The sequence below is a fragment of the Ischnura elegans genome, chromosome 10 (genome assembly GCF_921293095.1).
Source record: "Ischnura elegans chromosome 10, ioIscEleg1.1, whole genome shotgun sequence".
In the NCBI taxonomy this organism is placed as follows: domain Eukaryota; kingdom Metazoa; phylum Arthropoda; class Insecta; order Odonata; family Coenagrionidae; genus Ischnura; species Ischnura elegans.
The window spans coordinates 47,167,584-47,193,257 of record NC_060255.1 but is presented as its reverse complement, the minus strand read 5'-3'; the positions used below and the strand labels follow the sequence as shown (position 1 = coordinate 47,193,257).

The following is a 25,674-nucleotide window of genomic DNA, read 5'->3' as shown; positions in this document are numbered from 1 at the left end:
GTTCAATGGAAAATTTACAGAAATTAATAAAAGGAACGTTTAATTTTAAGAGTGGGATGTCCTTGTTATGCAAAAATATGAAGCTAACGAGAATTATAGATATTTTGAAATCATAATTTTGAAAATATTCATAATTTTAGAAATGCAGCGGTGTCTCGGACCGCACGTCACCGGTTAAGGGTTAAAAATTAACACTGGCTATGTCTGACCTTATGTCTTTTGCATATGAAAATGCTCATTGGCTGTAGCAGACATTCGGTGTGAAAGGGTTAACGAAAGTGGTGAAATAGCCCATTAACTCTCTTTCCACACGTGGGGGAGGGGCACAATTATATGGAAGAAGCTTTTAAAGAAACTCAGTTAAAGATTTAGGCAAAAAATCAGCTTTGAACGTCTAAGTTTTAACATGTTTATCCTAAAACTATGATAGTTGTTTGGGGGAGCATATTAAGTTATAAGGTAGGGTGCTTAGCTGTTGATCATAGAGCCTTGGGTTCAAATTCCAGGTAAAGCCTTCAGACAACCCAAAAACAAAAACTTAAAGTAGGAGGTGGCCCAAGGAAATGAAATGAACACTCTACCTTGCATGTGGGTAAAGATACCCCTGTGGGTTAGTCTAGGATAAGCTCTACCATAACCATCCAAGCCAACTTTCAGGTTGTACAACTAATTAACTGTATAGAAATGAATATAATGAAAATTAAAATAAAAAAGAGTAAAAAAATGAAAAATATCAACAGAATTCAAAGGCATGAGACTCCAAAGACGCAGGCAATGCCATGACTAAGCATTTGTATTTATGTACAAGCATGAAACTTTTTCGTGCTGAGCTGAGAAAAAAAAATATTTCTAGATATATACTAGCATGATTTCTATGTCTTCATAGTGTTTGAGGTAGCATATTTATGAGAGTATAGCATGACTAATATGTACATAGAACCACACAAGTTGTATGCATAATCAAAAGTTGTAATAAAAACCAATTTTATTCAGAAGTTTTGTTTGTACAATGTTCTGTTACCAAAGGATTTGAGTCACATGGAATGACAGTACTGCAGAAGTGGAGTGAAGTATCCTACCTGACTGAAGCATGTCAAATGTAGGCCATAATTGATGCAAGTAAAAGTTAGCTTTTTCGAGACAACAGAAGTAACATAAAGAAAGTAGAAAAAATTAAAATACAAGGTAATGCGGAAAAGTAAATAAGTCCAAGGATATGAAATGAAGCAGAACTAATGAAAATACATATTTAACATGAGGAGGCAGAAAAGGTCTGCAAAAGCCAACGTGTTACTCCTTCAACTATTGCATGATCATGGCTTCAAAATATCTGGAAGAAAAAACACTGACAATGCTTGCCAAATGAGAAAAAAATTGGGTAGGATTTTCCTAACGTACATAAAAGCTGAAACTGGGAGACTAGCAATATTTCTTGACTACTGAATACCTCCCTGGAAGCCCAATCATTACAAATAACATAGATAAACAAAGTACTCCGATAAATCAACAGGTATTCCTTAGGTACCAGGGAAGCAAAACTTCATTAGATAATAAGCGATATAACTGGTTATAAATAAAGTTCGAGGCACTTAAATACAAATAGCTAATTCTCAAATCAATAATTGGGTAAGACTAATTACACAAGAAACAACAGAAATAAGTTGCAGAAAATATGATTTGATTAATCAGTTCATCACTTCAAACTTCTACATAGTTCACTTATATAAATGTACACAACAAAACAACTATATACAAAGAAATCTTTACATACATGCGTATATGTAAAGAAATATACACATGATTCTATATAAGGCTTTATATAACAAAGGAGGATAATGCCAATTAATATTTCAATACACATTTCCCTACAGCAAAAGACCAATCTCAAAGGAAATTTAAAAAAATAGCATCACGTTTGAGTCAAATTAGGTATTTCTTAAATATATCAGGTTTCAATTCACTTCAACAGGTACGGACTAACGAGAACTTTGGACAACTTGAATAGGCCATTCAAGATGGAATGCCAAAAGTAAACACATCAACAAACCTAAGAAACCAGGCTCATTAGGGGAACATCTACTCTTCTGAGATTTCGGCTGTTAACCTGTGTAAAACAACAGATTAACACTCACTTTCATTATTTGTCAAATTAAACCATATAACTGAAAAAATAGAATTGACATAACATCCAGCATGGATACAATCAATTCTTCTCCTTAAAGCTTAGTGAATAAGTCTGAAAGGAGATACATAAACAGCTCACATAGATATATATATATAATCATTAGGAGAGTATAATATAATTTTTGTTTACAAAACCATTTGGCTACAAAATGCCAAATCCAACAATTACTTCATATATTCGGTTTCTTTGCCCCATAAAAACTGGGGATATAAGTCAATTTAGATGTCTGCGTATCTCTTCTCATCCACCATTTTCCCGTGCATTCATGAAGAATCAAAGGCTTATCACATTACGATGCCAGCATTAAACTCAAATAGCCTGATACCTCTTTTACATTCAAAAAAACAAGTAAAACAGTTGGACAAATTCACATCACAAATTCTATGACATAATTGCTCCATCAAATAAGTCGGAAGAGATGTTTTCAGCACCACCATTTTTTCTGAAGACAGTAGACGGATCACTAAAATTTGTATGCACTTCAACTGATGCCATATGACTCACACAAATGGTTGAGAAAGCACTAAGGAATCAGAAATGATATCTCCTCACCATTTGATACAGACTTCAACAAGCATTCCCACAGCACACCAGCCAGCTCCATGAATGGCTCCTTGGCACATTAATATGTACTCCCGACGCAAGCTCATACCACCCCCACACATGCAGTATTCTCATTCAAAGCCTTCTTCTCACAACATACTATTTATTCTTCCACAGGCACTGCGACTCACTTCCCTCTTGCCTAATCACTGCCGTGAATACCCTTGGACCCACCAAAGGTGTTGCCACCATCATCCCCGCCACTTTCACTGCCCTCATCCTCTCGCGTCATTGCATTCACATGCCGATGGCCCTCTCCATCCTCCTTCCCTGTCGACGTCTGCTCCCCACCCGCCGGACCATCCTCGCCCCCACCAGCACTTTGCCTTCCATCGGTGCTGTTGCTTCGGTCGCCTAGAGACACTGAACCAAAGCGAGCCGTGAGATTTTGCTGTTGCTGCTGAATGCCTTTCCTTGTCGTTTTCTCTCCTTTCCTCCACAGTGTTATCTCCTGAAAGGAAAATAACAAAAAAAAGTTGTAATTTGAAATTAGAATCCATCCACTTTATGTTTGCGTGTGAGTGGGTGTGGCTAAAACTAGTGGGGATGAGGGGAAGGAAAGTTTCTCGACATGTGACTATACCTTCACCAATAAAAAGACAGCAGGCATGGCCTAGCACTTAGGGATTTCAGTCGCTCACAAACCTCCTTTGAGTTACCATCATGAATCTGCTAGCAGTGTCGCCAAACCTCAACTTTATTTTAAGGTATGCCTTTCACCAAAGGGACTGCATTCAGTGTGGTAGCTGACAATGTCTTGGGCTTCTGTGAAGGGATTATCTTCAATCCCCTCCAAATGTATATGTATATTATCTTGGTGCTGGGCCCAATATACATGTAGTCACCCATAACTCACACGTTTTCAGCGACAAACAAGGGCAGTTATGTACATTAGGCAACATTGAGTTTGCTTCTGCTCTCTCTCTCTCTCTCCCACTTGGTACTACCCATCCCCTATCAATGAAGCCCTTCGAGAATGTGACACTAGAATGAATACAATACTTAATACCTTAAGGGCACTAATATTTGCACCCTCAACTGTATTGGAAATGAAATAATGAAACATGACCAATTTTACAACAAATAATTAAGTTGGAGTTCAAATTTAAGAATGGGGAACTTGCATGAATTTTTTTTATTTCACAGGCGGACAGAAAATTATTTTCTGAATACAGCAAAGAAAACCACATGTATTTCTGAGTTTTCCTTCGCGAGATATTTAATGATAAATATAACGAATTTTAAAGCGCGGGAAAAACTCCCTCACCCCCCAAGCCACTGCCGACGAAGCCTCGATGACGTCAAAGGTGCCTAAACATCACGCGAAGCGATTGTTGTGATTGTTTGTAATAGTTGCCAGCAGTTGTGAGAGCTTCGTCTGTTAGACGTGTTGATTATTTTATATTTAAAGATAAATATCCGACGATAGAGGCTTGGAAGCCCTCATATTTTGCACTATTTATAATATTATTATCTGAGTAAGGGCATAAAATATAAAACTGAGGCAGTTAAACCAAAAATTTTTTAATATCTAAATAACATCGTTGTAGGAGTCTGAGCCACGACCATTGGAAGGGGGATACGTTAATTGTAAGTTGATGTTATCGACGGCATATCATTCATTTAAGTATGTAATTAGAACGATTTTGATGTTTACTAATGTCCGCTTAGCTTTTATATACAATAACTTCATCCGTTTATTCGTAGGTACCGGAGAATTCGTCGTTTAGGACTGTCTGTGCTCGTATTATGGGGTGGATTTCAGTCAATGCAACTTTTGCTCGCTGATTGGAGACATCTAGGAACATTTTTGTGCAAAAATAGTGTTATTTTCAACGTGACATCTCCCGTTAAGCTACTGCTAATAATCACAGTGCCGGTGGTTGTAATGCACAAAGTTTGACAAGGTTGAAAAATATCGGCCAAGAGTTATCAGTGTTCCATCGTGATTAAATTGTAAAAAGTGCTATTACGCTATCGATAAATGTATAACAGTAGTGTAAAAATTGTCAGTGGCGTGCTAATCTCCGTTGTTCACCGTAGATATGACATTTCTTGATCACGCTATTGAAATAAAAACTGTGTGTGAAGTTTGTTATTCCATTATTTCAACGAATAGTAGTGAGAAAAGTCACTTGTGTGGGCTAATTTAAGGGTTTAAATCAGTGAATAAATAGTTGTTTTCATCATAACGAGTTCTGTTATTGTAAGTTGTACGTGATGAATATAAGAATGTGACAGTGACTTCCAGTTTTTGATAAGAGTATTTGCCTATTTCCCACTATATTTTTATGGTATATGCTAGTATATTGTTTATGGATTTTCCTATATTATTGAAATAGGTTGTAGCTTGTGTGTGTGTTGGCAGCGGAACCGATTCGCGATCTCACATGTGGATTGTGTGCTGACTGTTTTGCTGTGAATTCGTACCGTAGGACGGATAGGACTACCTTCTCCGCTAATTTGGCATTGCCAAATTCAACAGCACAGCTTACTCTAATGTCAACAGCACAGCTTACGATCGTTATCCTCCAGTATTACAAGTTTCTTAATTACATCTCGATTTGCCGCCGACGTATAGCAATAATTTGTCTTAAAAATTCCATGAGGGTCGTGGCATCAATTTTTGGTGTCCTAAAAAAAGGCTGGTGTCCTAACACCCCATACCACACGCCTTTTAGGCGGCTTGCGGGGCATATGTAGATGTAGATGTAGATGTATTTCAGGTGTACTTTTCGAATGAGTGACAACATTATCATCCATTTTTCTGATAACTAAAATATACGAAGTGAAACGCTTGTACTTCATCATCCCGATGCCGCATTATTAATATCCCAAGTAATAATCTAGGCACAATAGCAATAGGAAAACTTGTCCAAGAATAACAGAACAAAATAAAGTGACGATGAGCGGCTAAATACTCCCTCAAAACAAATTTCACAGCATGCACTCAGCGTATTGCCCAACTCCCTACGGTTGTTTAGGCACCTATGACGTCATGCCTGGCCTCGGCAACGCTCGGGTGTCTTCGCGCAGTGGTCGGCTCAGAGAATTTTTTCTCGATTTTAAATGCAATTTTTTTATTTCTTTTGATGTTGAATGGAGAAACTGAAGGTATTTTTGCTAGCTAATGTATCCATTTGACTTATTCAAAATAGTTTTTAGAGCAATCTACGACCCATGCAAGTTCCTCATTCTATTAACCCTTAGTGATAAATTTTTAATCTTATGAATAATTTGAAAATATACAGCAAATGCCACTGCATTCATAAGTTTCCATTAGTTTAACTTTCTAAAGCATAGATGACAAAACCAGTCACAACTAATAAATCTAATAGCAAAGTATCCTTCACTTTTTGCTAGTGCTTGATGTAACCTATTCCACTTAGCATCATTTGATTCTTTCAACTTAATCTATATTTAAATATTCATGGTGAAACAAAACACAGTACTATTCCACAAACTTTTATTTTTAGAGTCAACTAGTTTCGACGTTTACACCGTCATTATCAAGACTAACTGAGCAATAGCGTACAACGTCCAGCCTTATTTATCCAACAATAGTGTGAGGGAAGGACGAGGGGGGGAAGAACTAAATGTATTATATTTAAATAGCTTGCTTGTAATGAGCTATTACATATATTTATCTCAATACAATGAATAGATAGCAAATTTTCTCCGCAGTTTTCAAGAATTTGATCTGACGAAAAGTGGGAAGTGCCTTTTTTTGTAAAAATTTCAGACTGGTTACATAAAATTACATTCAAAATACCAAGAAATTTTCACTAGAAAACATTGCCCTGACTTTTAATCACACAACAAATCTTTGGCTTTCCCAGCTATTAACCTAATCAAAGTGCCCTATACTTGTACTAATGCTACGTTTGAAAGGAATTTCTCTTGCATCACCATCTTTATTGGAACTTACTAAAATATCCCTAAACTTCTCACAAGGCTAATAACTTATTATGAGAATAAAGGAATCTGAGCACAGTCGTTAAATCATTACCATTGAAAGCAAACTGTCTGAGGTTAAACCTTTAAATTTTTTCTCATAGAAATTCAATATAATGCAAATATAAAACAGAGATTAGGATATACTTTTCTAAATTACCTCATCTATTACATGAACTGAAAGTGCTACAAGATATATAGCACCTTTGGGAAACATAGAAAGAAAAAGGAGTTTTTCTAAAGCCATATTTTTAGAAAAATAATAAAAATTCCAAGAGTGGGTATGCTTTAACTTGAATCTAATATATAAAATTCTCGTGTCACGGTTTTTTGTAGACAAACTCCTTCGAAACGACTGGACCAATTCCAATGAAATATTGTGTGCGTATTCAGTAGGTCTGAGAATAGGATGTAAACCATGTTTCATTATTCCACAGGGCCCAAGAGGCTCTGGATTGAGCCCTGAATCATTTCCATAAGAAATACATGTAAAGTTCGTTATTAATGCCTGCAGACCTTTTTCCTTTGGCAAATTTAAATTAGTGATAATGGTCACATTCAGTTGAGACATATACCATTGGAAAGAAAAAGAAATGCACATTTTTATTCTTGCAATTGATTTTCGTTTTCCAGGTGATTTACGGTGAAATGTGAAAATTAATACATAAAAATGCTGAATTTTTAGCGTTTTTGGCTTAGTGTCCCCTTGACGACCATCAGTACTGTTTATGTTGTCACCAGGGGACTTAATGTCCTACAAATCTATCGATTGCAATACCAACAAAGCTGTTAGTTATCCAGCAGAGTTTTTTAACTCATTGGATTTGCCAGGCATGGAACCGTACCATTTACAACTGAAGGTCGAATCTCCAGTCATATTGCTTCGTAATTTAAACCCACCACAACTGTGCAATGGCGCACGATTAGTCATTAAAAAATTGATAAAAAATGAGAAAATGTATCCCTATTATTCCAACAGATGTGCCAATCGAATTCAAATGTGTTAAATTTCCAATTAGATTGGCATTTCCAATAACAATCAATAGGTCTCAAGACCAAACGATGTCCGTTTGTGGCTTAGATTTGGACACACCGTGTTTTTCACACGGAAAATTATATGTGGCATGTTCTCGTGTGGGTGAACTATCCAGTTCGTTTCTGTTCGCTAAAGATGGACTCACTTGAAATATCATATACTCCATTGCAATGTGAGACTGATAGTTTCTATTTTTACTGTATAATATGTGATAGAGATATAATTTAAAATTTATTGATTCAGATAATAAAAGTACAATGAATTCAAAATAATGTATTGGTGTTTTGTAATTATTATAGGTCTTCATCGTTTACAGTGCCCCATTCCTCTTTCAGTCACATACCACACCCCACACACAATAATTTAGTTATTTTTTATTTGATTACCTAAATATTCATTAGAAATAATTCATAGGGCAAAACTATGTTGCCGGGTCAGGTAGTTTTATATAAAAATGAAGCATTCTCAGAAAAAAATGTTGATCTATTAACTGACTATTTATCTTTTAAAACAAATTTAGCTGTTGGAGTGCATGTAGTGCATAAGAGTGATGATATTTCTTACAGTTTATCTATGCACTGAAAATATAATTTGAGTGAACTTTTTCCTTTCTACTTACTTGCTGTTTGAAATACCTCCTGTCCTCTTCATCCATGAGTACTAAGTTAAGAAAGTAACGCACAGAGAATTTCTTATTGATATCCCTCATGGTAGGGGTAAGGTCATAACCAGCCAAGAATACTCTAATTGGTATACTTTCCCCCCTTACTGGTGCTCCATCCATAATTTCATACTTCGCTATGGTTTCATTTTCAGTGTACATGTTAGGCCCTGTAATGTTTAAAATAAATTATTAATAACCATGTGCAACAGAAGTAGCACTATACAACAAAATATATTGCTTATATTTCATTTGCCATTATTTTATCCATACCTGAACCCGTAGTTTCCCTTCGAATGATTGCAATTTCCATGTGTTTAATTTTAATTCTCACTAAGAGGAAATAGATTTTTCCAACTATCACATCCTTCAAATGGTATCTGAAAAATGTAAACATGGTTTCCATAAACACAGGTATTATGTTATGATGTATTTGAATTTAAATAAAATTATACCAGTTGCAGCAGCATGAAAAATCAGTGCTTGTTCACCACAAGAAATTGAATTACCTTGGTGTTCAAGTATATACTATGCCATCCATGCTCAGGCTAATAATGGCAGCCTATGCATGGGTGCACATGGCTATTGCTACTTCTTACAGACTACATACCCTTAACTTACCCAAAGTTGATGAGTGTATTTCCTCATGTTGCTACAATCTCAACCTTCCTCACTTCATAATACAACATGTGTATCAATGGAAAATAGAATGGCTCAACAGATTCTGGAATGAGGGCTTATTCTAATGCAACAGGAAATTCCAACAATTCAGTTTGTAGTACAGAGCCTATACAGATGCCACACAATAGCAGTGGGCTGTGAATTTCCCTCTATTGCACTTAGAATATGTGGATAAATTTCATCACCAACTTCCAATTAACGACGCAGAAGTGGAAGCAGATTTGAGAGGTATTTTATTTCCGTACCACAACATTCCAGAATTTTCACCCATTGTCACGAATGTGACAGACTGGACTCTTATCCCAACCAGGCCAACTGAGTCCGGGGCAGCATCCTGACCCTTATATACCAGATCAGCCAATATGGCCAGGCTAGGCATATAATTCACAGGAGTACGGCCCAGGATGGACATTTGGCAAGATTGGTATCTGATCCTCCTGTGAGTCAAATCCTTCACTATGCTAATAAACAGGTATTTATGAATATCATTTTCAAAACAGAACCCAGTGGCCTGGCAGAGGCCTTACAAGACCATCTGATTATCCACATTAATAGTACTAGATAAAAATTCTACAATTTCATGGTATACAATTGTAGAGCCTATCAAAGTGGTTTCTGCTCGATTACAATTGCAAAATACGGCACAACTTAACAGTTAAAATAATTGGAGTAACAAAACTTGAATGAACCTAAACAAAAAATTGCTACTGAGGTGCATTCCTAAATTCACCGGCAGTACGTAAGTCATAGTTACCTTATTTCAGTAACACAGTGACCAGTTTGTTTGCAGACTCATTGTATACCCTTTAATGGACTTATTGACTTAATTCAGAGTATTGGAGATCACAGAGTCCTAAAGGACTCCTAAATTGTATAGGATATGGAAATGGCAAGTTCTGAACAAATAAATAAAATATTATATATCCTGACTTTATAGTGCAGGTTACCATTGGTATCTAGAATAATGTCCCGCAAGACATCTTTCATGCTCCACTGCAAAACATGTAGTAAGTACATTTAAGAACTGAAGTATCTCATAATCTAAGATAGATAAACTTTCAGACACTGCTGTACAAGTTTAATTAGTGAGTATCGATTCATATTGAGTATACTATCTCTAGCAACTTCTAGGAGTTGAGATTTTCACCACAAGTACATTATACTATGTTCGAGGATTCTGATAATTTAATATCCATGATAAGTGGTATTCAGCAAAAATTCAGACATTCGAGTGCTCTGCTCTCAAAAGCTCTGTGCCTGCCTTTGTCACACAGTGAAAAGCCAATGTTGTTGCCTGTTCAATATTGATGCAAAACAGCGAATATTTAACAATCATTCTAATATAAAACAAGCAAAGAACAGAGTTTGCAACAGAAAGTTAGAATCATGACAACAGAATCCAACCGACTAATAACATTCCAGTCTTATTCCTCACTCATGCAAATACTCTATCCATGATTAACTAGAGACAAAGTACATACTGTTCGGTTCTAAAATGTAACAAAACCTGACTTTATACCGCACCTCCAATCATAAAAATAATATTCCTAAATTCCCAATCAATATACCAAAAATATTTTAGGTGTTAGCAAATGACATCCATGCAATATCTATGTTAATCCAAGTAATGTTGTATGGATATCCGTCAAACATCCAAAGGACCCACCAAACAACATTGCAATGATATCCAACAGTGTATATGGAGGTCCATATTACAACATCTAATGAGTAGATAATGGGTGTGCTTAATATGGATTTCGGTAATCCCCAAACATACAAACAAAACATTTGTGCTCTTCAATTCTTTACGGGACATATACTACTAGTGGACACAGTCTGCTGCTTGAGTTTTTATCCAGCAAAGATTTTCACAGAAATGTCTTGCTATAATTTGATAAAAACTGAAGTGGTTGCAAACATAAGCATTAAAGTCAAATAATCATTACTTGTATACATGACTTACTTTGATTTATTGTACTCGAACTCAATATGAAGACATTCTTCTATTCCAACTTCCATCTTGATAGAGTTGTTCATATCAGGATATGATGATAATGTGTGGACTATAAGGTCAACCTCTCTAACAACATCGGATATCCTCCTAACAATTGTCACCCTCAAGAAATATCTACAAAAATAAAATAGGGACAATGACCTTTTTTTACAAATTTATATCCTCTGAAAAATTTTTAACAATACAAATTTTAGAAACCAACATTACCTCATCTATGTTATACATGTATCAACAGCTCAAAACCTTAGAAAATTTCCAGGAAAGAGTGTATTTGAAAGAGGAATGAAGATACACATATTTCCACCAAAACCATGCTATAAATTCAGTGATCGAGTATGACTGCCAAAAGGTCGAATATATATTTCTTAAGGCCTGGTTACACGATACATTAACACTTAAAGGTTAATGTCTAAATGTATGAACGCCGAATTGCACCATGTAACCACCCAACTTGTGCGAATGCATGCACAGAAAATAGAACCTGTTCTAATTTGGTTTTTGCATTCGTACGTGTTCCATTCTGGTCGACTGAAAACATTCATGCAGTCAGTTGACACTATGCGTGAATGTATTATGTTAACAGGCCTTTGGTTATTATGATAAATGTCAATCATAATAAGGGAGCTGAACAATACATATGGTCAAGCATTAATTTATCAGTCCAATGCCTTGTTACAACAAGAGATTTAGCACCTTTGACACTTACATAATTGACCGGTAGCTCCCCATTTCGGTGAACCATGGGAGTTTGAGCATGAAATGCAGTGACCCATTCAAGTCAACTTACAGATGGAAGTGATTGATTTGAGTAATGTAATATTGAATGAGCAAGCACTCAAAAAATGAAGATTATAGCGAAAGATGACCAATTGAATCAATTCAATTACTACAGACACTTCTTGCACTCAAGCTTTTCCAACTTATTCCTACTCGGCAAATGAAAATATGAAACTAGAAGTGAACTTAAATAATTTTAAATAGTCATGGTGTTAGTCTTAAGATTAATCCTGATATGGTCAACTAAAGTGTATTTCTGACAACGAATTAGCCTAATAACCAGAGAAAATAAAGAGAAGAGTAATTAATAAATTAGTAAACACTCACCGTAGCCGAACATTAGAGCCTGTGTAAGATTCAAAAGGTTTTTCAACATTAAGGAACTCAAAAGGATAAGATACATGATTTGATAGTTCACCAGGGCGAGCAAGCTCTTTCACCAACGATGTGAATTCATGATGATTTCCCCGATCATAATAAAGTTCAATTTGGCCAATAAATTCAATTTTTATGCCCTGATGTTCAAGTCGGGACCCAATTTTTTTAAGGGTCACGTTAACCTGTGAAAAAAATGCATTTGACATTATGCGATGGAAAATTTCCAATACGAAGCAAGATTACGGACTATCAATAGTTCAATGACGAGCATACTTTATCCTGAATGTTTTTCCTAATGCATGATTCGAATATAAAAAAGACCAAATACCATGAGAGGCATGAAAAATGAACATCTCTTTGGAAATCAGGCTTGTATTTAAGTGGATAACAAAAACTTTATTTAATACGATTGTTGAAAAAATAACGTTCAAGTGTTATAGCAGCAGCCACAAATGATAAGAGAGCATATTCAAACAATAATCATAATAACTATAATAAAAATAATTATGTAATCAGCCATCATGGTGGCTTCGTTGAGACTAGTGGCTGTATAAATCACAAAAAAATACTAAGGAGAATAATGGTATAATCTAGTTTCTTATCAAAGACACTCCTCCACCACCTGAAGCAAGTATGTATACTAATAAACTGAATAAAACTTTTGACAAAACAATTAAAGATTGTAATAAACAGAATGAGAGCAATAAAAAAACTTTCGAAACAGCCTGCTTCCCAAGCACTCATGTGAATCTCTATGAAAGATGCAGAATAATCGAAAACCACAAGACCATAAGCTACGCCCAGCTCTGGGTCTGATACGTTACCTTCCCTGAAACTGTTTCTCCATCGTAATAAAGGAGATGACGCTCTTTTTTTCCATCCTCAGATTTGATTTCTGCCATTTTCCTATTCTCAGTGCCATCGAGGACGATGTCTATTTCGGCCCCTTGGCCAAAGCCGAAAAAACTCTGCAAAATATATACAGCAACAATTCCTTAGCCGACAACACAATTACAAAATAGCGTTCTATGACATGTATGATATGTTCGGGAGGCGGGATAGAAGAAATACAGTCATAAAATATTAACCATTGTAATGAATTATAAGTATATTGATAATTAAACATCATCATAATTAGTTAGTGACTAAGTGAGAAGGTATACAGGGAGAGACAAGTGCTAAATACGAAATAATGGTTTACAACTTACCATACTTGCAGATGGGTTTAAGTCGCCCTAACAATAAGAACTTAAAGTCAACACACCGTCAATTAGCAATGTATTTCAGGCAATTATACAGATGAAACTCCTTCCCCTAACATTTTACATTAGGCATCTGACCTCGTCTGACAATATGGCTTGCACTCTCGGACCCAGATGCGATTGATAAATGCTACATATGTATACGTAACGATAATTTAAATATTCAATATCAAATATAAATAATATTTTTATCGCATTATTATTTAAATTTTATTGTTTAAAGAAGTTTTAAATTATTATTTATGTCCATTTTTCGTAATTGATTTGTCAGTGCCATTTTCTCATCGAAAGCATAGTGGCTGGTGTTTATCAACGGTGACGACAATTTTGGAAGCCTGCTTGCTAGGTGGTAATAATATGTGCATCTAATCGACAAATTACTTAATCGTAAATATTTTACTTGTTTCTTATGATATTAAATTCACCTTGTTGTTTCACAATGAGTGATTTACGGTGGTTATCTCCGTATTTACCGGCGCGTGGGTTACGTTTAGTGTTTACCATTTCGATACTTGCTCATGTAAATTCTATTTTTTTCATTAGGCATTCGAACTTAAACGGGGATTTCGAAAAATAATGATGGATATTCGACCGAATAACACTATTTACATCAATAATCTCAACGAGAAGGTGAAGAAAGAAGGTGTGTATTCATTACCCATATTCTCCATATACATGGCCCCATGCTACCCTTTCCCAAGAAAGTTTTGATTGTTGTTCTTTTAATATTGTTTTCCTCCTGATTTGGTATAATAATATTTATAAATAATTTTGAAAATTCGATTTGTGCCTTGTTAAGAATTTGCCTACTCTTGCAATATTTGTGATTCTCTGTTTTTATTGTTTTCTCGTACTAGTAGACCTTAAGAAGTCGCTGTATGCGATATTCTCCCAGTTTGGTCAGATTTTGGACATCGTCGCGATGAAAACTTTAAAAATGAGGGGACAGGCGTTTGTTATCTTCAAGGAAATCACTAGTTCAACGAACGCCTTGAGATCGATGCAGGGGTTTCCATTTTACGATAAACCGATGGTAAGTATTTTTGTTACAACTATTGATGTTGGATTGACATAAGTGAGTGTGGAAGAGTAATCTTTATTCATGTAGATTTTTCATGTTTTAAAAAATCTTGCTTTTTGTGCTCTGAGGTATAGTTCTTATTTTCTGTGAAAAGAACTGATGATCAACTTTTAATGAGAACATGCGGATCCCTCCTCATTGCGTATTTTCCTTTTAACAATTTGAAAAGCTTATTTTATGGGATATAATTTTCTATTTTATCCATTTATCCAGTGATGATTTATCCTTGCTCGCAAATTCTACCACAAGTAGATGCCGAAAATATGATATGTGGCCATACCAAGTTCTGCCTGAGGCATTCTTGGATAACTGAGGATTTATATCATTGCTGTGAAAGTTTCCATCTTAGTGTGATGTTTCTTGTTTGACGATTGGATATTTATTACTCTATGCTAGCGAATACAGTATTGCAAAACAGACTCCGACATCATTGCAAAGATGAAGGGAACATTCCAAGAACGTCCCAAGAGGAGACGTCCTGTAGTGATTCCTGCTGGAGACGACCCTGCGACAAATGGTACACCCACCACTGGAGATACAAAGAAAGCAAAGAGGAAAGCAGCCAAGGAACAGGCCAGGCAACAACTTCAGCTCCAAGGTGCAGCCAATGTGGCTGCAGCAGCAGCCCCTGCTGCTGGTGGCCCAGCCTCTCTCATGGGTGCAGGTTTTGGTCAAGGTGTTCCTGTTCAGCCTGGTAAGCATACTCTTATTAATCCTTCACCTAGGGCCATTTCTGAATCAAATTTGGCCTTATGAACAAGGCTCCTATCTCGCTCCATTTTATGCCTCTTTATCTCTACAACGGCTGTCTTTACCAGTTCTTTCATACATTAACAATACACCTCATTTGGGATCTTCTATGTCATCTTCCTTTGGGATTTGCAAGCAGTGCCATCTTCTGCCAATATTTCTCCTTTTTTCTGAGAATGTCTTACTACTTTCTTCTATATTTTATCTTGCTTATTGCACCTGACAATTTGTGGAATTAATATGGTAATCTCTTGCAAGCAGTTAAGTGTGTACGTGAGATTTTGAGAGAGTGAGAGGCTAGTCTTATATTTCTGCTTCTTCTGTGTTGTCATCTCCTAAAATCATTCAATCATAAAATCAAAAGGCCTGGTTACACAATACATTAACATGTACGGGTTAATGTCTAAATGCATGAATGTGAGAATGAACACCAAAATGCACCGTGTAACCACCCAACTTGTGCGAATGCATGCACAGAAAATAGAACCCATTCTAATTTGGTTCATGCATTCATTCCATTCTGGTCCACCAAATTCATTCACGCAAATGTACATTAACTTGTACGTGTTAATGTACCGTGTAACCGGGCCTTAAGTGCTTGGAATGATTTTTTTAAAACTTGTGTCTGCCTTTCTTTAGAGGGTCTACATTATCGTCTTGTCATCTTGAAAAGTGCATTTATTTGTTTGTTTTTTTTTTGTAATTCATTCTCAGTTCAATTTTTTTGGAATTTCCCTCATGCATATTTTTATCAAGTTTATTAAGTAATATAACGTATTTTTTTAATCATACAGTGTGCTATTATAAAGATTTAACTTTGATAGGATAAAGAAAAAATAGGTAATAGTGAAATGGAAGCATTTCCCAAGTTCTTGACTCGGTGCCTCAATTAATTTAGAAAAGTTAGTTGATATTAAAGCTCTTGTTTTGAATACATCACATTCTCTAGTGAATGAGTGCAAATAATGCACTTAACAGATGTAGGGAAAGGGTTTTTAAATTTTTTATCTTAATTTCTTTAACTATTGATGGTGGTTAGGAGTTAGTGAGGGTGTATGATCAAACTCTTCTTGCTCTTTGCTCTTGAGCTATTCTGGCAGGATCACAAAACAAATTGGAGTTGCATTATGCAATGCCACTTACGAAGCTTAGTGATCCAATGAGTGTGAAAGGGTATAATGGGGCACAGTTGGTGTTTTGGAATACAGCCTGGAGTTAATTGCCCGTTTTTTAAAGAGAATTTTTAGAGAAAATATAACATTTAACCATTTAAACATTGTGCCTATAAAATGTGTGCTGAGCAAAGCACACAAAACACAAAAACAACTGTGGATTGCAATCCAAATTAGATATTCATGGAGATTTTTTTTGTCTCTGTCCTTTTGCTTTACTATGCAATAATGTTGTTTGTTGTGATCAGTAGATTGAATGGGTTGTATTATTGGTGGTACATTGTACTGTTTTCTTGTTGCCTTTTTCATCCCAGGCATACTGTAAGATGTGATGTGCATTTTCTTCTATATCTATGTATATTAAAGAAGTCAAAAATTGTGTTAGTTACAACATTTATAACTCAAGAACGGCTGTACCGATGTTAATGATATTTGTTTTTTTTTTTGATTCCTCTCAGCCCCTGAAAACAGAATAAACATTAAAAAATAGTAAAAGTTCACAAAAAAATTGATCTTGATTTAAGGGTTATTTTTTAGGAGTTGGTAATAATGCAAAAGCTATCAAGTTGGTCAAAACTAGGTGATTTGTTTCTACCAATTAAATGACTGAGCTTCTTAACAATAGTAAAACATTTCAATTGTTAAAACATTTAACGTATCATTCAATTCAAGCTAACCCCAGCTCGAATTGAGATGTTAACAAACACATCTCTACCATGTGTGTAAACAAACCTCCAAGCAATTGTTGACAAACAGTACTGGCCGTGTGCCTGTCGACAAATTGAGCGGATTGATTTTATTTCCTTGCGAGTTTTGCAATTGGGTATCGTCAAAAGATGAGATTATCAACAAAGAGTTCACGAATATGATTGATAACTACAAAAAGCCTTATTGGCTAATTGAGCGAGCAATTTTGGTGGCTACGAAAAAAGATGTGGATGACTGAAACTTGGTAAATCAGGATCAAATAGTTTATACTCTGCATTAATTCAAATCTATTGACTGTGTAGCAAACAAAGATGAAGTCACCAACTAGCCATCTGAATTTTTTAAGTCCTTAGATGTACGAGGCTTACCACGGCACAATTTACAGCTGAAGGTAGGTCCGGTGTTCACGATGCTTCGAAAACTAAACCAACCAAAACTATGCAATGGAACGCATTTGGTGATTAAAAAAACTAATAACCAATTTGATTCCCGCGACTATACTCAAAGGAAAATTCAAAGATGAGGAAGTTCTCATTCCGAGGATTCCCATGATGTAAACCGATATGCTCTTTGAGTGAAAACAAATTCCATTTTCAATTCGTGTTGCATTTGCGATGACCAGTATCAAATCACAAGATGAGTGTTTGTACTCTGGATCTAGAAACGCCATGTTTTTCTCATGTTTATGTATATGTTGCATGTTCATGTGTTGGTCAACTATCCACTTTATTTGTTCTTCCGCCTGACAACAAAGCAAAAACTGTTGTATATCAGAAGGTACTTGACTTAAGTGAATAAAGCCGAATGTGTAGGATAGACTGGGGCATGTTTACACATCAGGCACTGGGGCAGGTTTACGCATTGCACTTTTCCGAACCAAGTTATATCTAGCATGCCACAAGTCATGACGTATTAATGCTGCTTCTTGGGGCTATTTTCATGAGATATTGAGCATCAGTCAAGCCTCAGGCTAGCATTGGGTAAACTTGCCCCAAGAACGGGGCAAGACTTGGACCTCAAAAACATTTTTTCACGGTTAAAAATGCAAATAGGCCAACAGCTATATGCATAAAATTTTGGTTTTATTAACTGATCTATAAACTGCAATGTCTAAAATTTCCGAAGTTAAATCAGATATTAGAAAATTCGTTGAAATAAATCCGTGTGTGGGTGACCCAGTCAGCCCTATGTAGATTGAATAAAGAAAATATGTTTCTAACAAGTCGTTAAAATTCTTATTTTTGTAGTTTCATTGAAAATTCTTAATTCATTATAATAAGTCAAAAATTATTAACATCAGTTCAGCCTATCTTGATTTATTAATAGTGTAACTAAACTGTTCATTGATAATTAGGCAGTACGGCATGTACCGGGTCAGCTAGTTTAGTACAAATAGTGATTGTGTTTACTACTGTACTGTACTGAATTTTCTTCCACCTTAGGTCCTGGAGGAATGTCTGCAGTACCAGAACAGCCACCAAATCAGATTCTATTTTTGACGAATCTTCCGGATGAAACGAATGAAATGATGTTGTCTATGCTGTTTAACCAGTAAGTATTATGTTATTTTGTTGTTAACAATAGTTGCTACCAATTCATTGTAATTCTGACTTTTATTTTACATTACTGGAGTGCCATAGTGGGATGTACTTCGCTGTTGCTTTGCTTTAGTCAAACTCCAGTCACATGTTGTTATAATCCAAATTTTAACAGTATATCAACATTCATTAGGGTTGGTTGAAATTCAGAGTATTTTATTTTTGAAAATTTAAATCCAAATTTCAAAATCCAAAACAGATGGTATAATTTTATTAACTTGCAATATATTCTCTATTTAACGCTGTTTACTATTATGTTAAATTATTAAATACCACCTTTATGGTTATAAAGAATCATCTATGTTATTGGGGATTATTTCCTGATACTGTTACGTTGATTTAGTGTTGATAATTCTAATCCTTGAAAATTGCTTGACATTATTTCTTCAGATAGCCCACTGGCAGCTTCCCTTAGATCCGCATGAAGCTAATTTACTAACATGCTGTATATCTAGCATTCATTTTTTGCTAAACATTGAGAATTGATTTATTTACAGATCATCTGCTTATCCAACCAAAATGTTGAAGTTAATAGTAATTGTTTTAACGAAATGTTAATTTAAATCAACAAGGGAAAGTGTTGAAGTTTGTAAATAAGCAAAGGGTTGTCAAGGGTAAAAAGTTGTTGACAAGTTACCAGTGCAGATGAATAAATAAGTAAAAGAGTCAACAACATCGTGTATAATTAAGAAGAATAATTAAGTTACATTACAAAATTGATGAAAATCATGGTTTTCATTGAAAGAAATAATTAATGAATGCATTGACTTTGAACTTAGCCACAAAATTTTCTTGAACTGTACGAGTAGTTTCGCCTCTCTTTAATATCTTTGGGGACTAACTGCATTGGAAACTAATTTTACTATTTAATAATATTTTGTGAATAAGCACCGAGCCAAAACAAGGAACACAAGATGCGTACACTCATGTTCAAAAACAAGTGAACACTGTGGAGCATATTAGTACCATAGAGTTGCTGATATTATAATGCTGTCAAGCCTTGCAACTTGCAGGGCCATACACGCTGTCAGGCCCGCTGGCAAACAAAAGCCCTTCACAAATAAGCAATGGAGAAAGAGGGGCAGAATGGTTTGGATTTAGTAAAGAATGGGGAACTTGCATGGGGCGTCGATTGCTCTAAAAACTATTTTGAATAAGTAAAATGGATACATTAGTTCGCAAATATACCTAAAGTTTCTCTATTCATCATCAAAAGAAATAAAAAAGTTGACCTAAAAATCGAGAAAAAATTCTCTGAGCCGACCACTGCGTGAAGATACCCGAGCGCTGCAAAGGCCAGGCGTGACGTCATAGGTGCCTAAACAACCGTAGGGAGTTGGGAAATACGCTGAGTGCATGCTGTAAACTTTGTTTTGAGGGAGTATTTAGCCGCTCATCGTCACATTATTTTGTTCTGTTATTCTTAGGCAAGTTTTCCTATTGCTATTGTGCCTCGATTATTACTTGGGATATTAATAATGCGGCATCGGGATGATGAAGGACAAGCGTTTCACTTCGTATGTTTTAGTTATCAGAAAAATGGATGATAACGTTGCCGCTTGTTCGAATAGTACACCTGAAATTCATCTACATCTACATAATATACATAATACCCCGCAAGCCTTCTAAAAGGCGTGTGGCAGGGGGTGTTAGGACACCAAAAATTGATGCTTCGACCCTCTTGGAATTTGTTATGACAAATTATTGCTATATGTCGGCGGCAAATCAAGATGTAAAAGAAACTTGTAATACTAAAGGATAAAGATCATAAGCGTACGAGCTGTGCTGTTGAATATGGCAATGCTGTATTAGCGGAGAAGGTAGTCCTATCCGTCCTACGGTACGAATTCACAGCAAAACAGTCTACACACAATCCACATTTGAGATCATGAATCGGTTCCGCTGCCAACACACACACAAGCTACAACCTATTTCAATAATATAGGAAAATCCATAAACAATATACTAGCATATACCATAAAAATATAGTGGGAAATAGGCAAATACTCTTATCAAAAACTGGAAGTCACTACCATTCTTATATTCATCACGTACAACTTACAACGTTAACAGAGCTCGTTATGATGAAAACAACTATTTTCTCACTACTATTCATTGAAATAATAGAATAACAAACTTCACACACAGTTTTGGTCTTGATAGCTTGATCTTGAAGTGTCATATCTATGGTGAACAATGGAGGTGAACACGCCACTGACAATTTTTACATTACTGTTAGACATTTATCTTTAGCATAATAGCACTTTTTACAATTCAATCACAATGGAACGCTAATAACTCTTGGAAAATATTTTTCAACCTTGTCAAACTTTGTGCATTACAACCACTGGCACTGTGATTATTAGCAGTAGCTTAAGGGGAGATGTCACACTGAATATAACACTATTTTGTCACAAAAAATGTTCCTAAATGTCTCCAATCAGTGAGCGAAAGTTGCATTGACTGAATTCACCTCATAATACAAGCACAGGCAGTCCTAAACGAGGAATTCTCCGGTACCTACGAATAAATGGGTGAAGTTATTGTTTATGTAAGCAAAGCGGACAAGAGTAAACATCAAAATTGTTCTTATTACATACTTAAATGAATGATGTGCCATCGATAACATCAACTTACAAGTAACGTATCCCCCTTCCAATGGCCGTGGCTCTGACTCCTACAACGATGTTATTTAGGTATTATAAAATTTTTGTTTTTAACTGCTCCAGTTTTATATTTTATGCCCTTACCCAGATATTAAAATTAATTAATTTAATAAATAATACAAAATATGAGGGCTTCCGAGCCTCTATTGTCGGATATTTTGCTTTTAATAGAAACAATCAACACGTTTCACAAACGAAGTTCTCACAACTGCTGGCAACTATTATAAACAATCACAGCAATAGCTTTGTGTGATGGTTATGCTCCTATGACGTCATCGAGGCTTGGTCAGCAGTGGCTTGGGGGGGGAGGGAGTTTTTGGCACGCTTTAAAATTCGTTAATCTTATCATTGAATATCTTGCGAAGGAAAACTCAGATTTAGATACGGTTTTCTTTGTTGCATTCTGAAAATAATTTTCTGTCCACCTATGAAATAAAAAAAAATTATGGTAGTTCCCCATTATTTTTTGGAGAAAGGGATGGCATTTTTCAAGTACAAAAGCAAAAATGAGATTGTGAATTTCATCCAGCCACGAATAGTCTCAAATAACATCTCTGGAATTACCAGGGAAATCAAGTACCTGACACCAAGGATTGTTTCCAAGGCTCGTTCCTTTGCGTTAAATGATTTTTTCATGATTCTTACATCATCTCTCAGTATTGTATTGACTTTTTTTATGAAATTATTGCATTAGTAATTCATGTCGAAGTCCCAACTGGTATTCAAATCATTACCACCTTTGAAATACTGCTGTGAATTTGGCATCAGTTCAACTTTTCATGTTACAAGTACACAAACTGACTTACTGTACTAACAACTGCATTTATTTGCCAGGAGGGACCTTATAATTCTTGACTTTAAGGCACAATAATCTTGAAGATACATGACTTTTCTCACTATGGGAAGTGAATATGTATTATTTTGGAATGACTCCATAACTCCATGATCCAATATCCAAATGTTGTATCCTTATTTTTTATCCTCAAATGTATTTTTGCAGCACAAAATTAGTGTTTTTGTGCTGGTAGATTTGTACATATATTTATTTAGCATTCACCCTCTTAGTGCTATCCTTCTTTGTGGGGTTCTGGCGAGAAATACAGAGGGTATTTTCATAAAATGTAGCAACTAGGGAAAAAAAAACAATACAAAGCTATTTTATTACATATCCTTAACAGGTTTTTTTTATTATTGAGGTTAAACTGGTTAATAATAACAAAATATTTTTATGTTTACTGAAATAAAATATATCATTTTAATAAGTTTATAGCAAATTAAAGAATGTACTATGTAAGAGCTGATATATCGGCTCAGCGCACTTTTCGCCCGAGCGGCAGAAGCCGATACATTGGCTTGCCGCATTAAAAAGGTTAAATACATGCTCTTAGCCAATTAAAGGTGTCAACTTGTTTAAAAAATAAATCCAACATTGAGTGAAAAATTTGTAGTGAATAAATAAACTAAGTTGATGTCTTACAAATGATATTCCCTCTGCAAAATATTCATGTAAGATAGATGATATCAGTTGGGAATGTATTGTAGTATAGCTCATACAGTAGTGACATAATGAAGGTGAAAGGAGACCATTTTTTCAGTGAGGTGTTCTCACAAAATATGTACTGATCAAGTTTCTTCTCTGTATTTTGAGTAATATTTTTTAAATTTGTGATTAAATAAACTTAATGTGATCCCTTGAGTGCTCAGAGTATAGTCATAGTAATTGTTAGATAAATTCCTCTCATTGACAGACAGCTCAGAAAGATTTTTCCAAGTGTTGTTGTGTTACATTTTTATACGGAGTTTACTCATCGTGATGTCCTGATGAGGACAGGAACTCTATTTGTTGGTGGTAGTGAGTGAGGAAGCCTACACAGAAAATAAACAAACCAATAGATTCAATCGTGTTCAAAAACGAAAAGGACAAACTGAAAGATGGGATACAACCCATAGATTTCACAGATACAGCATTCTTGCAGAATGAACAATTTCCTACTTGCATGTTGATTGGAAGCTAAGGGAGAGTGTGAGACAAGTAGGTGTGGCATTGAGGAGGGCAAGTTGGTTTACATGAGTCATGAATGGAGGGGGTTATAATGCTTTCCTAAGGGGTAAAGGTAGTGATATGACATGGTAGGGGCAAATTACCAGAGGTCATTGGATGGAGTGAGAGCCTCAAAGCCAACTACCTGACCTGATTCTCTCCATATTTACAACTACAGGCTCCCAGGTGTACAATTTATTCCCCGTTTGCATTGCTTGTTTTGGCTCCCCTGTACAAATTAGAAGCCCTCAAATGCAATTCACCACCGTTGATAGTGGGAGGTGTTGTTGTTCTTTAGGCTTATTTACACGATACATTAACGTGTATAAGTTAATGTCTGTTTGCATGAATTATTTTTGTGGACCAGAGCAGAGCATGTACAAATTCATGAACCAAATTACAACAAGTTCTATTTTCTGTGCATGCATTCGCTCAAGTTGAGTGGTTACACGGTACATTTTGGTTTTTATTCTCGCGTTCATACATTTAGACATTATCCCATACGTTCTAATATACCGTATAAACAGGCCTTTTGGCTAACATTAGGTAATGATGATTGAAAATCCTCTTGAAAATTCATCTGGTAATAGGTATCGGCAAACATGAAATGGAATGCTAACTAGGGCCAAAAGGATCTTGCCAATAGTAGTAGGGGAATTTTCATTGATTGACTGATGGATCAGTATAACTTTCTATACTTTCATTACATTTCTGGATACATACATTAATGGTTGTGGTGTAACTTGAGTAACTTCATAATCTAACAATCAAGAGTAGGTTCTTTAATGACTTGTTGCATGATGTAAGTAGTTAACATCAGATCTACAAGATATTGTTAAATTAGTTATTAAAGTAGAATATTCCAAAGTCTTTTTAGAGTAAGATTAGGTTTCATTTTGGGAGCTATAGCATATATAATGATTTGGTGAAGTTATAGGCTTGTTTAATTGCCTTAGGATTGTTTTCTTTTTTGTTATGAGTTAATATCACTTCATCATGTGATTCTTTCTTCAGGTTTCCTGGTTTCAAAGAAGTTCGTCTAGTCCCTAATCGTCATGATATTGCCTTCGTCGAGTTTGAAAATGAAATGCAATCAGCAGCAGCCAAGGATGCATTACAGGGATTCAAGATAACACCTTCACATGCTATGAAGATATCTTTTGCGAAGAAGTGAACATTGAAAGTGACCAAAAGACCATTAGCTTTTTTGAAATTATGTGCAGTGTACCAAGTGATGTGAATGACATTCATAAAATGGTATGCATGACTTGGACTGAAAGACTATCAGCCATTAAAAATGTTTGTTTTGTTTTATTATTTTCCATTGAGATATGGAAGCCCAGCATATGTATGAGTGAATTACAACAGTGAATTATGTTGAAATAAGTTTTTTATTATCCATAAAAAAGTATGAAATTTCTTGCTCACATAGAAAAAATAATATCATATATATAATATCCAATGAAGTTTGCTCCCCGTTCACACCTTGAGACTCCTTCGACCTGTAATAATGAAAATATATTAGACGCTTCGAAATTTGATCACAAGCGAGTATACGATCAGGGCGAACTTACTTACATATCACCGAAGAGGCTCCAGACTGGCTCTGTTTCTGGCGTAGCGCCCAAAACATGATAATATTCCAATAATGCTAATGCATAATCCTATTATTAGTGCCAAAGCGTCGCCGAAATCCATCACTCCACCTGCAGCATGCACAGCCTGAACTGTAAGGGCAAAAACCAGGGCCTGGATGGTCATCGTGCAGCACAGAATCCTCGAATAACTAAGCAGAATGTGGCGAGGAAGTCCCGTGATAAAAGAATTTAATCAAATGGGGTTACGTAACATATAATGAATTTCAACTCACGAAATAGGGTTGTGTCAGCGTACGATTGATTACGTATTTTCTTTCTTCAAGATTCTGAACTAGTAATAATGTCCTTTGATGTACACCGTCAAATATGAACTACTGAACGGGCCTGTATTAAACCACCGCTTGGGTAACAACCTAAAACTTCAATTTTTGTAGAGGGCTTGCCGAACTTCAAATGAATGTCAACAAGTCCCTTAAAAGTCGTATTCTGCTTTTCATTTGTTACGTTTC

At 35.6% G+C, this 25,674-nt stretch overlaps 2 protein-coding genes and 1 long non-coding RNA gene across 8 annotated transcripts; 1 reads left to right on the top strand and 2 right to left on the bottom strand.

Moving 5' to 3' along the window:
• Positions 1–967: 967 nt before the first annotated feature.
• LOC124167183 (vacuolar protein sorting-associated protein 26B-like) lies at positions 968–13,677 on the bottom strand. Its single transcript, XM_046545013.1, has 7 exons — positions 13,498–13,677; positions 13,114–13,257; positions 12,239–12,471; positions 11,084–11,248; positions 8,713–8,819; positions 8,398–8,609; positions 968–3,239 (listed from the first exon to the last, which is right to left on the bottom strand). Exons 1-7 carry the CDS (start codon positions 13,498–13,500, stop codon positions 2,931–2,933), a joined length of 1,173 nt encoding a protein of 390 aa, XP_046400969.1. The 5' UTR covers positions 13,501–13,677; the 3' UTR covers positions 968–2,930.
• A 115-nt stretch (positions 13,678–13,792) lies between these two features.
• Positions 13,793–24,950, top strand: LOC124167184 (U1 small nuclear ribonucleoprotein A). 5 transcript variants are annotated; one of them, XM_046545017.1, is made up of 6 exons: positions 13,793–13,900; positions 14,095–14,194; positions 14,409–14,584; positions 15,029–15,326; positions 18,705–18,813; positions 24,582–24,950. In XM_046545017.1, exons 2-6 carry the CDS (start codon positions 14,128–14,130, stop codon positions 24,739–24,741), a joined length of 810 nt encoding a protein of 269 aa, XP_046400973.1. In that variant the 5' UTR covers positions 13,793–13,900; positions 14,095–14,127; the 3' UTR covers positions 24,742–24,950. The 5 variants fall into 5 exon arrangements, with proteins under 5 accessions (XP_046400973.1, XP_046400971.1, XP_046400975.1 ...); XM_046545015.1 differs by having other exon boundaries at positions 13,794–13,897; XM_046545019.1 differs by having other exon boundaries at positions 13,795–13,897; positions 14,412–14,584.
• Positions 24,786–25,665, bottom strand: LOC124167186. Of its 2 annotated transcripts, none has more exons than XR_006866625.1 (3): positions 25,438–25,665; positions 25,146–25,294; positions 24,786–25,069 (listed from the first exon to the last, which is right to left on the bottom strand). It is a non-coding gene; the product is annotated as an uncharacterized LOC124167186 (long non-coding RNA). The 2 variants fall into 2 exon arrangements; XR_006866626.1 differs by having other exon boundaries at positions 25,146–25,353; positions 25,438–25,649.
• Positions 25,666–25,674: the final 9 nt, after the last annotated feature.